Source organism: Panthera leo, chromosome A2 (genome assembly GCF_018350215.1).
Source record: "Panthera leo isolate Ple1 chromosome A2, P.leo_Ple1_pat1.1, whole genome shotgun sequence".
Lineage (NCBI taxonomy): Eukaryota > Metazoa > Chordata > Mammalia > Carnivora > Felidae > Panthera > Panthera leo.
In genome coordinates, this window is record NC_056680.1 from 19,335,684 (window position 1) to 19,346,613 (window position 10,930).

The 10,930-nt window shown below is 54.3% G+C and overlaps 1 protein-coding gene across 3 annotated transcripts; it reads right to left on the reverse strand.

Moving 5' to 3' along the window:
• Positions 1–1,604: 1,604 nt before the first annotated feature.
• CISH (cytokine inducible SH2 containing protein) lies at positions 1,605–6,966 on the reverse strand. Of its 3 annotated transcripts, none has more exons than XM_042929494.1 (4): positions 6,810–6,966; positions 5,643–5,744; positions 3,513–3,733; positions 1,605–3,256 (listed from the first exon to the last, which is right to left on the reverse strand). In XM_042929494.1, exons 3-4 carry the CDS (start codon positions 3,652–3,654, stop codon positions 2,724–2,726), a joined length of 675 nt encoding a protein of 224 aa, XP_042785428.1. In that variant the 5' UTR covers positions 3,655–3,733; positions 5,643–5,744; positions 6,810–6,966; the 3' UTR covers positions 1,605–2,723. The 3 variants fall into 3 exon arrangements, with proteins under 3 accessions (XP_042785428.1, XP_042785427.1, XP_042785426.1); XM_042929493.1 differs by lacking the exon at positions 5,643–5,744 and adding an exon at positions 6,189–6,346; XM_042929492.1 differs by lacking the exon at positions 5,643–5,744.
• Positions 6,967–10,930: the final 3,964 nt, after the last annotated feature.

The window sequence follows — 10,930 nt, forward strand, 5'->3', positions numbered from 1 at the left end:
GCCTGCAAGCTGCCAACCCCAGATGCCTGTCCTTGCCATCTCACATAGCAGCGCGGGGACAGACAGGCAGGCGGGACGCCTCAAGGTAAGCTCTGCTCTGTACCTTACTTCCTCAGCCACTGCCTTGCCCACTCTGGGCCTCAGTTTCCTCATCTGTGGAGTATGGGTCATATTCAGGCCCACTCCCATGGTTGTGGTGAGCACTACAGGAGGTGCAAAGCCCTTGTCCATTGCCAGCACCTGGCAGGCACCCTGAGACACCTCCCCCTCCGAAGAGTTTGTGGGTTTCCTCTTGCTATGGCAGTTTTCTGTCCAGGTCATGGCACCAAGTGGGGAACACCCTGCCTTCAGCCCCTCTGTGTCTACTACTCACCCATTGGGTGACTCAGATTTGTAGGTGGAGCAGACAGCGGGGTCACCTCAGGCACTTTGGGAGTCACAAAGGGGCTGAGATCCAGGCTGAAGCAATGAGGAACAGCAGACATCCCTGGCAGGTCATGGTGACCTGGAGGAGGTGTGCCGTCGGGCCCTGCAGCCAGCAACAGAGAAGGTGCCAGGCTGGGCACCTGGGCCTGGGCACTAGTCCCAGTAAAGTCAGCCTTCGCTCACCTCTTATTCACTCACATCCAGTATCAGCTCTATTCTTTGCCATAACTATCTGCATGCCCATAACGTTTGGCTTTTTATCCATCCCTTCCTGCCTCCTCCGTGTCATCAACATACCAGTCCTTACACCTTCCTGCTCTCAATCTTCCAGCATTTGTCTCTTCTAATCATCTAAGTCCCAAGAAAACAGGAAGGTTAGGACTATTTCTAAAATAAGGGTTAGAAGGTTATGAATGAGCTTCAGAGGATCTTTCCTATGAGTTATTCAAGTGAAGGTGCAGAAAATTTCAGGACACAGTGGAATTTACATTACAAAGTCAGACCATCAGATAATGGAGAGTTTTCATTTTAATTGCTCTTCCATCTACTTCTGGTGTGTAGGGCCCTGAAAGGAGAGGGTCCCCAACCCCAACTGGCCTGTGCCAGAACCTCACCAGGTCCCACCTCAGGCCAGACCCTGCCAGCTTACTGGCTGCCATCCCCAACTCCATTGTTCTGTCCCACTGCACAGCATGACTACTTCCCCAGGCCTCCTTGTGGTTGGTAGGGAATATGAGCTTCCCAGTCATGCCCTGGTGCTTTTGTACTCCCTGTACTTTCTCACTGGAATGACTGGCCCTGACTTCTCTGTTGGCTTCCTCCTCTCAAAAGACACTGCCTCCAGGAGTGGGTGCCCCCACAGCACCCATCCCCCAGCATTATCTACTTCCAGTCTTTAATTGATATCTCCTGTTTACACATCTCTCCAGTTGGTGCTCCTCTGCCACCATCCCCCGCCCTGGCAGTCACCTGGTCAATGACCCTGCAGGCAGTCCAGCTGGCCTTCACCTCCTGCCTCCCATCCTCCAAGGGGAGCAAGAGGTAATGAGAGAGGAAGGCTGCTCCCTGTACCTCCCTGACTCTTCAAAGGGTCCCCTAGCAGGACCTGCTCAGCCACAGGTCACTGGGCCCCAGCTGACCCAGATGTAAAGTGGGGGAAAATAATATAAAAGGGGACAAATTGTGTAAGAACTCAAAAGAGGTCTCACTGAGGTCTCCTTAAATGAAAAGTACAATTTTATTGTCAATACAGAAAAATCAGTGGAAGAAAAAAGACTACCAAACTGGGTTTTGCTTGTTATAATACTTATTTTATAAAGTCTTATCAGATAGGTATTTCTTTCCCTCTCGTGTGCAGGCACCTTCCTGGGCAGGAAGCCGACCCAGCAGAGCTGGAGCAGCAGCTGTGGAGCCAACATGCTGCTTCCTGACACCGCACACACGCTCCCGCAGGCTGGTGCCCCACCGAGACCAGCTCTGTGCAGACAGGGCTCTGTCCTGCGAGGGGGTGAGTGGCAGGCTCTGCTGGGCACTGACACTTTGGCTTCATTTTCTTGTCCACTTTCCCACCCTCCCAAAACAGGGCTGGGGGCAGAAGAGGGTGCACACATTCACAGGTGGGTGGGTCAGTGCCAGGATATCCAGAACTGCCTTGGATCCAGCAACATGTCTCAGGATGGGGCTCTCCACCAGGAGGAACCAGAGAAGTTGGGGCAGAGCTGGGGTCTCCAGAGCACTCAGGACTCAGGGCAGAGAGGTGGGATTGCCTCACCTTGAGACAAACCCAAGGAGAATAAATAAATAAATATTGTATAACTTTGTAGTCCCTCAGCCTGGCCTGTTCCCCCATCAAGGGACTGTCACTGTCAACCTCAGTTCCTCTGGCAGCCATCCTTCCTGAGACAGGCTGGCTAGAAGGAGGGGGCCTGCCCCACCCTGTGGACTGAGACACCAGGGCTGGCAAAGTCTATACAGTTCAGGAGCCCACAACAGGCAAGTGGGGGCTTGGGCCTCACCCACAAGGTGAGACAAGGTCCCGCCTGTCTCCCTCTCTTCTGACACATGGCTCACCACAACGGAGCCACATGGGAGCTGGGGGTGTTGACCTTCAAGTTGTGTGACACTTTTCTCTACCCCTCACCCCCAGCCTTGCTCCTGCTAACTCTTCCTGGTCCAGCTGTCAGGTGCTTGCAGTCACTAGGATAACTGGAGGAGGGACGATGGGAGCCCAAGTCCAGCTGGGGCCTGTGTCCCTTCCAGGGTATGTTTGGGTGAGGCTAGGCGGATGCTCAGGTGGGTCAGAGCTGGAAGGGGTACTGTCGGAGGTAGTCAGCCATGCGCCGGGGCAGTGGCAGGCAGTCAACATCAGCCACCAGACGGTTGATGACAAGGCGGCACAGGTGCTGCAGGCTGCGGGCACTGCTTCTGCGCACAAAGGGCTGCACCAGTTTTAGGTGCACGGCGGTGACTGCAGGGGCAGGCAGTCCTGGGTCACCAGGCGCATCTTCCTTAGGGGTAGGCAGGGCTGGGGTGGGTGCAGGTTCAGGGCTGTCACTTCGGGTGTCAGCAGTACAGGAGGCCACATAGTGCTGCACGAGGCTGACCACGTCTGGGAAGGCCAGGATGCGTGGCCTGGACAGGCAGTTGGAGTCCAGGCGGAAGCTGGAGTCAGCGTACTCAATGCGTACGTTGGTGGGGCCTCGAGTGGTTTTGACAGACAGAGTGAATAGATAGCTGGGGTGGGTGCTGTCACGTACCAGGAACGTGCCCTCTGGCATCTTCTGCAGGTGTTGTCGGGCCTCGCTGGCCGTAATGGAACCCCAGTACCAGCCTAGGCAAGTGGAGATGGGGCCAAGAGACTAGTCACAGTGGAATTTAGTTGGGGGAACCAACACAGGGCAGGGCAGGACTCTGCCTCCCCCTTTACACTTCCATGGGGAGGACTGTACCCCCCCCCCCCCCCCCCCCCCGCCACCATCAGACTCTCCTGGGCAGGGCCATGTCTCTCAAACCAGACTCAACAGACAGAGCTAAGCTTTCCCCATTGGACTTCCCAGGACAAGGCCTGCTTCCCTCCTCAAACTCACCAGATTCCCGGAGGTAAGAGAAAGTCTTGGCTATGCATAGCAGATCCTCCTCAGGGTCCAGCACCTTGGGTTCACTCTCTGGTTGGGCTGGGGTCTCCTCTGCCACCTCCTCCAGGAAGGACCCGGCAGGCAAAGGCTGCATAGCTGGTTCGGGCAGCTCCAGGGACTGGGTCCACAGGGGCCGCTGCCCGATCTGCTCCACAGCCAGCAAAGAACAGGGTCTAGAAGGGGGTGGATGGGCAGTGAGTGGAGGCCCTATGCCCTCCTGTTACCAGAGACCCTCTATACCCCAGACCGGCTATATGACCTCTGGCCAGTCCATCTCACTATGAGCCTCAGTTTCCCCTTTGCCCACTCATGGGCTCAATGAGATCCGTACCCCGCCTCCCAGCTGTCGTCACAAAAGACTCCTTGATAGCTTCCCCTACATGTTGATTCTCTTTTGAAAGAGACTTCTCCACCCTCCTGCATTTATTGAACATTAATTAGTCTATTTTGCACCAGCTGACAACACAGATCATGCCCTATAGGATTTCTAGCTCACAATGGACAACTGATGTCCCTGACAATGGTAGGATCCAGTGCAAAGAAGACTCACATGGGTGCCCTGTTGGTTGAGGTGGGCTGATTAGATTAAATGGCTCTGGTTCTGCTTGAGCCATGGCCTGGGCCTTCATGGGGTGCTCCAGAGAGGTCCCAAAATTATGATAGGATGCCTAAGGTCATATGCTACTTCCCCATGGATAGGAGTATCTGTAGGAGGGACCGCGGTCCACACTGGCCAGGGCTTAGAGGCTGGAACAATCTCCCTAAACAGGTCAGACTCCCATCCTGTTTTCTGCTCCTCCCAGCTGAGGGTCTGGGGTGGACAGTGGCTTTAAAGGCACTGGCAAATCCCACTTCCCATAAACAGGACCTCCCACCAAAGAACAGGGTACTCATTCTACATTCCAGGCCCACTCTGGCAAGCCAGTCCTACGAGGCTCTATGATCTTATGTAAACCTTGCTGTTCACTAGGACTGTTCAGCTTCTCTACCCCCTCATAAGGGATGCTACCAGCCCAGATCCTGAGGGGGTTGGCAACACCATCTTGTCAGGTGACTAGAGTTGGGTTGCTGAGCCAGCCCCAATCTGAGCAGTAGCTTTTCTCTAGGGGAAGGCCACCCAGCATGGTGATCCTGGGACTTCCAGGGAGTGAGGGGCAAGGATTGGCTCCCAGGAAGAGACTGCTGATCCTTCCTCACTCCTCAGAAAACACATCCTCAGGCCTCAGTTCTGGGTCTGGTCCCCTACTGGGCCACAGGACACCAAGATAATAAAACCATGGGCCTTGCCTTCAAGGAGAACTTATAACCCAAAGTCACAAACACAAAGGGTGTCATGGGGGAGTCAAGGTCTGCCTGTTCCTGAGCTGAGTCTGCCAGGCCAAAGGAAGGTGTAGGGGAAAGGCACTCCAGGCAGAGATGAGAGCATGGGTAAACTATGCCAGAGATTGCTTATGAGGCAGGATGAGGTAGGCAGAAGCCTTGGCAGGACGCAGGCAGAGGAGCCAGATGTGACAGTGTAGGTTATAGGTGAGCATTAGAAGATGTTAACAAATTGGGAGAAGAGGCCACAAGACCCTGGCACACCACAGTTTGTTTAATACTTTTCCATACCCACTCTGGGTGCACTGTGGGAGCTCTGGAATCCTAGTGGGGGAGCCATGTTCCAAGGAACTAGCTGGTGGCCTGCCTGCTGGGGCCCAAAGCTCAGCTCAGGCTAGCCAGTCAGGCCAGAGCGCCTGGGGGTGGCCATGTCCAGATAGCTTAGCAGGGCACTTGTGGGCATGGGCACCTCTAGGGTCAACAAGGTATCTGGGTGTGTAAGGAGCTGTATTGGTCCCCACAGTTCCTGGTGAGTGACTGTGTATCTTAGGAGGGGTGTGTCCACAGCTGTCGTCATGACGGGGGCGATGGCTTGTGTGTTCCAGGTGTGGGTGGCCTGTACCTGTGTGTGCCTGTTGTGGAACCCAGCCTGTGAGTCCTGCCTGGGGATGCATGCCAGTAGGGCAAACTCAACCCTGAGGGTGGACCCCCTCAAGCAAAGCTGGGAGCCCAAACTTATATTTGGGAATCTCTGCCCCCTACCTTGGGAGGGAACCAGCTGGTTTGTGGCTGTGTGTGTGGAGGTCTTAAAAATCTTGCTCCCTGACACCCAACACTGGTCCCGAGGTTCCAAGGGACTTTTAGCTGGAACAAAGTAAAAAGAGAATGTGGGACTTCAGAACTGGGGGGATCTGGAGGACAGGGTGTGGGGGTATTCAGGAGTCCCAAAATTCAGAGGAGGGGTATGCTGGAGACGGCCAGGGAGAAGTATAGTAGTATAGTTTTCCTGGCACCTCTGGGTTTCCTCCCTGGAAGCAGACCTGCTCAGAGCAAGGGGCACTTCAGCCTTGCCCCACCTTCCAACCTTCTTCACTTGGTACTATGCCAGTTTTGATAACAACAGCCACTGGGCCACCCAGCTCTTCCTGGGTGTGGAGTGCTCACTCATATCTTCTTTCTCACTCCCTGGAGCTTTCTGAGCTCCTGTCAGATCAGTCTGGAGAGTATCAGACCCATTGTTGAAGGGGATGCTGAGGTGGAAGGAATGCTGAAGAAGAATGCTCAGTTGAGGCCAGGACTCTGTCTTACCAGCCTCCACACCATCCTAGTCTTTGAGGAAAGTTGGAGAAGGGAGGCAGCAGTCAAGTCCTCACTGGGATCCCAGACTGGACTGAGGAGGGGCAAGGCAGTTGTGGGGGTGCCACGGGCAAAATTCAGGCTCTTCCAAGACCTGCTGCTCAGCCAACCTGGGGGGAGGCGAGGATCTCAGACTGGCTTCCCAAGAAAAGCCTAATTGCTAGCCCATGGCAGAACAGTGAAATCGGAGAGGGGCAGGGGCTAACCTAATGTCAGCAGTAGGCCCTGCGGCCTGCAGGCTAGGGTAGAGCGCTCTGGGCCCAGAAGGGGGTCTGGGCAGGTGAGCCACGTCTTGGAGGATAAACTCCGCTGGCGTTCAGCTGCTCCAGCCAGAACCCAGGCTTAGGCTACCCGGTGTTCCTCCCGTCGCCAGCCGACCCCCAGTTTCACTACCCACAGTGCGAATAGGGTGGTGACGGTGTTGTCACCATTCCCTGTTGTCACCCCGAGGTCCTTCCGCACTCGGTCATTTCCGACCCGTCAAGCCCTCTCAATAGCCGGCAGCTAGCACGAGGCGGTACTCTCCCGAACGCCGGGCGCCGTCGCCCGGCTGGGACGGCGAGCCGCGCTTACCCCTGAACGCAGAGGACCATGTCCCGGCAGCGGCAGCGGCAGCTCCGGAGCTGAGGCTCAGCCGGACGGTGGAGGCTGGAGGGAGCCCGTGAGCGCAGGTCTCGCTCGTAAGGCAGGCTCCCAGGGCGCACCGGCGACGGGATGGGACTGAGAGGCCAAGGCGCTGGCGGGCCGGGAGGGCGCGGGGGGCGGGCCGGGAGGGTGGGGCGGGGCGAGCCGCCTAATCTTTTGTCCTCTGTGTCCCAGCCCTTCCCGGAAGCGACGTCTTCCTAGAACCGCCGGCAGTGCTGCCGGGCCGGGGAGGGGCGCTGGCGGGGGCGCCGGCTCCCAGAGTAGGCTCAGGGCAGCTAAAGGAAACACCTTTGACAGATTTCCAAGAACTTTCCAGGAAAATGGGGCGGGGCCCCACGCGCCGACCAATCGCAGCTCGGGGGGGGGGGGGCGGGCCAATTGCAGTTTTGAGATGCGAGGCAGACAAACTAGTCGGGTTGAGCGTGACCTAGGGACCACCAGGGAAAAACCGGGTTGAAGAAGGCCAGGGCGGGGCAGGGGTTCTCCGGGACAGGGGTTCTCCCCACCCGAGCGCAGACTTCTTTCGGGCATTCCGCTTCACTGGGGACAGGCCCCTGTATCTCTCTGTAGAACTGGTGGCAGCACGAGGCAGGGTCTTGGGTCTGTTCTCCCAGCTAGCGGCTCCCTCAAGGCGGTCTGTCTGGTGTGCAAGCGCCCCCTGTGGGCCGCACTTGGATCTCCGGACTCTGTGTGCGGTGGTGGGGAAACTGGTGGCATGGGGTGGGGTTTGGAGAAGGACATGGGAGGAGGGGAGGGGCACAGAGGGGGGCCTCAGATCCGAGCAGGTCCGCAGGGGTCACAGCCAAAAGGATCCAGGCGAGAATGTTTTCTCTGAAAGACTTGGGGGAGAAGGCACATCCCAATCTTGGGATGGGGGCAAGTGTGGAGACTTCATTACTCACTTGATGGCTTGGGCACTGGGAGACTACAGCATGGGGCACCTATGTAGGGTGCAGTCTCTTCAGTAGAAACTGTCTACCGCTCCATTATTATGAAGACAAAGGGGCTTCAAGCTGCCAAGCAACAACTAGGATTTGAACCTGGGTACCTGAGTCTCTATGGGGTCAAATCCCAAGTTCTCTACCTCAAGACTCTGTCTTCCCTCTAACTGTGAGTATTTTACAGAACACTTAGTATGTGCCAGGTTCTCTCAGCGATTTCCAGCCTCATTTCATTGTCTAACCATTATATATTGTGTCCTCTTTACAGGTGAGGAGATTGATGCACAGAGAAGTTAAAATGCACCCTAGATCTCACAGCTGACAAGTGGTTAGTTGGGGCTTGTAGACCAGTTCCCCCCAACGCCCCATCGTCTCTAAGTGCCTTGACCTAACAACTCCTGGGCATCCTTCAAGATCCAGCTTTAAGGTCCTCAGTGAAGCTTCCTGCCTCCAGGCCAGTCCATGTCAGAGTACCCCAATGGTGTCCCCTTGAAAGCTCCCTTACAGATGTCAGTGATTATGCAGTTCTGTATGTTAAATTAGAGGGCCCCAAGGGTTTTGCCCTCCAGCCACCTTTCGTGAATTTGACAGTTACGCACCTCACCTGTGTGCACAGTATGTGGCCTGCCCCCGTTTTGCCCCAGGTGTTGTGGGTCCCCTTGGCCAACTCTTTATCACCTTTCCTGCTGTCTGCTCCCTACACACTCTTGCTCTAACTGCTAGGCCCACATCGCCACCCAGTGGCGAGTCCTCTCATGGTTTCACTCAACAAATTTCCATATTCCAGGATAACCCCTCCTCCCACTCCAGGGATTGGCTTTGTCACAGGATCTCCCTGCTTCTTCCTACCCAAAACAGTCACAAGATGGGTCAGTCACAATAATACACAGCAGTGCCTTCCTCAAAGTCTGGCTTATTTGGTCTCTCTACTCTCATCATTTGCAGCCTCTCCTCCCCCTGAAGGACAGTTCACATGTGTATGTGTGTAGGGGATATATTTAGCCCTCTCCCCCTCTCCCCACACTCACTGGACCTCTTTGCCACTGTAAGCTATTCCAAAGGCCTCAGCCCTAGACTTCTTGGACATACAGCTATCATGGAGGACTGTATGGCAAAGTCTGCCACCATGAACCCACCCCTGCCCAGCCATCCCAAATGCTGAATTCTCCCATCAGTGTGCAGGTGGTTGCTGGAAAATGAGCAGCTAAGGGAAACCACACCTTCTGACTCTCTTGGATTAAATGAGCAGTTGCAAAACATTTGTCTATGATGGACCTACATGGGAAATGTGTGTGCTTTTGTAAGCACTGGCATTGGTTATGGAGACTGCAAGAGGACAGGCATCACCAGTGCTTACTTTTTACATTTCCCTATGGTTTGAATTTATTATAACAACCAAGTTTTACTTATGCAATTAAATTTTAATTAAAAAGAGATAAGTTAAAAAATACAATTATAAAATGTTTAGAATAATTGTAATCTAATTCCATTTTTAGAAAATAAGATATCTCAGCAACTACAGCATACACTGAGATAACTTTGGCTGGGACAAGGAGCCACCCTCAGCTGCCCAGCACTCTGCTTTTGAGTGGGACCCTGCTTGTCCAGAATGAGATCTTGCTCAGCTTTGGGCTCACCTGGCCCAAACCAATTACCTCCAGAGGGAGGATCCTTCTCCAGTCTCCAAGCTGCAGAAGTTTCCAGATCACAGGGCTTCCTCCAAGGCTCTGAGATCTTGGATCAGATTCTTAAGTGGGACTCAGGGAGAGAGATTCTGGGTCCAGCTAGGCATAAATGTGTGTATGTGTGTGGTGTGCATGTGCATGTGAATGCCCATGTGTCTGTACACATGTGTACATATTTGTGCATTTGTGTGCATATCTGAACATATGTGAGAGCATATTTGTACATGTGGATGTAGGAATGGGGCAGGGAGGCACAGGGGAGGAGAGCATCATTTGAGGGTAAGAGCTGGGCCCTGGAGTTGTTCTTCAGGGGTTGGGATGGAGACTCTGCCATGACAGCTACTGATGTTAGGCAGGTTGCTTGATCTCTAGTGCTTGTCTGTCTTGTAGGCTGTGTGGGATGTGTTTAGCCCTGCCTACTCTGGTTCCAGTGAGGTCATGGAGTGCCCAGGTAGAACACCCACACAGTGTCTAGTCCAAAAGAAGGGTTCAGTACGGTCAGTTGAGGTCATCATCAGGGCCTCTGCTTCACTGAACTCTGCTAGCTTGAAGAGTGTTTCAAGGAGACAGGGCAGAGCCCTGGGCACTTTCCTCCAGCACAGCAGGTTCCAGCTCTCCAGGAACTGCTCTGAAGAGCCTTGGACCTACAGGACCCCAGGAATCCACGTGCACCTACGTGCGTATTTGTGCTGGGGCATGCATGGGAGGTGGGTGAGAGCGCTAGTCCGGCCCAATCCCAAAGCCAGAAGGACTCAAGAGACACCTACGGGTGGGACCTAGGCTGTGCCTGCAGTTATACCAGTGGCCTGTAGATGGCAGCAGAGGCCCGCGCAGAGATCATGACCCAAGTCTCCCTTTCCCAGTACCAAGTGAACCACCTTGTTCCAGTCCCTCAGTCTGAGGGTTGGGGAGTGAGAGGGGTGTGCTGGTGTAGTGCAGATTTGTCCCAGGAGAGAACAACACCCACTGCGACTCTAGACAAGTTGTTTCCTCTCAGGGGTCCTCAGTTTCCTCATCTGTGAAATGAGGTGTTTAACAGCCTGTGATGGTAAAACTGGATCAAAATACCTAAGGTATAAAATGGGCTCAGAATAGAGACCTAAATGTGGAAGGGAGCGCCACATAGCCAAAGAGTATCTGGGGTGGGAGGAGGCGATTTTGTAAACATGATACCAAAAGCTCAAACCAGAAGGTGAAAAGTTGATGGATCTGACAAATGGGAATTTAGGATATCTGGTCTAAGGACGCTTCATCCCAAAGGGAAAAAAAAAAAAAAAAAAAAAAAGCCACGGATATGAGCAGGAGATGCACAGAAGGCGAGAGACACCCAGAGCCCGCAGGGATGGGAAAAACGCGAATCACAACGAAATGCCATTTCACGTGGCTCGATGGCAAAAATTAAGACTAGGTACGCTGGCGGTGG

Excerpts from the sequence above, each read along its gene's own strand:
- CISH (XM_042929492.1), bottom strand. The coding sequence starts at position 6,829 with ATGGTCCTCTGCGTTCAGGG. Across the intron at positions 3,734-6,809 it reads ATGGTCCTCTGCGTTCAGGG|ACCCTGTTCTTTGCTGGCTG; the intron begins GTAAGCGCGGCT and ends ACCCCCTTCTAG. Across the intron at positions 3,257-3,512 it reads CTCTTACCTCCGGGAATCTG|GCTGGTACTGGGGTTCCATT; the intron begins GTGAGTTTGAGG and ends CCACTTGCCTAG.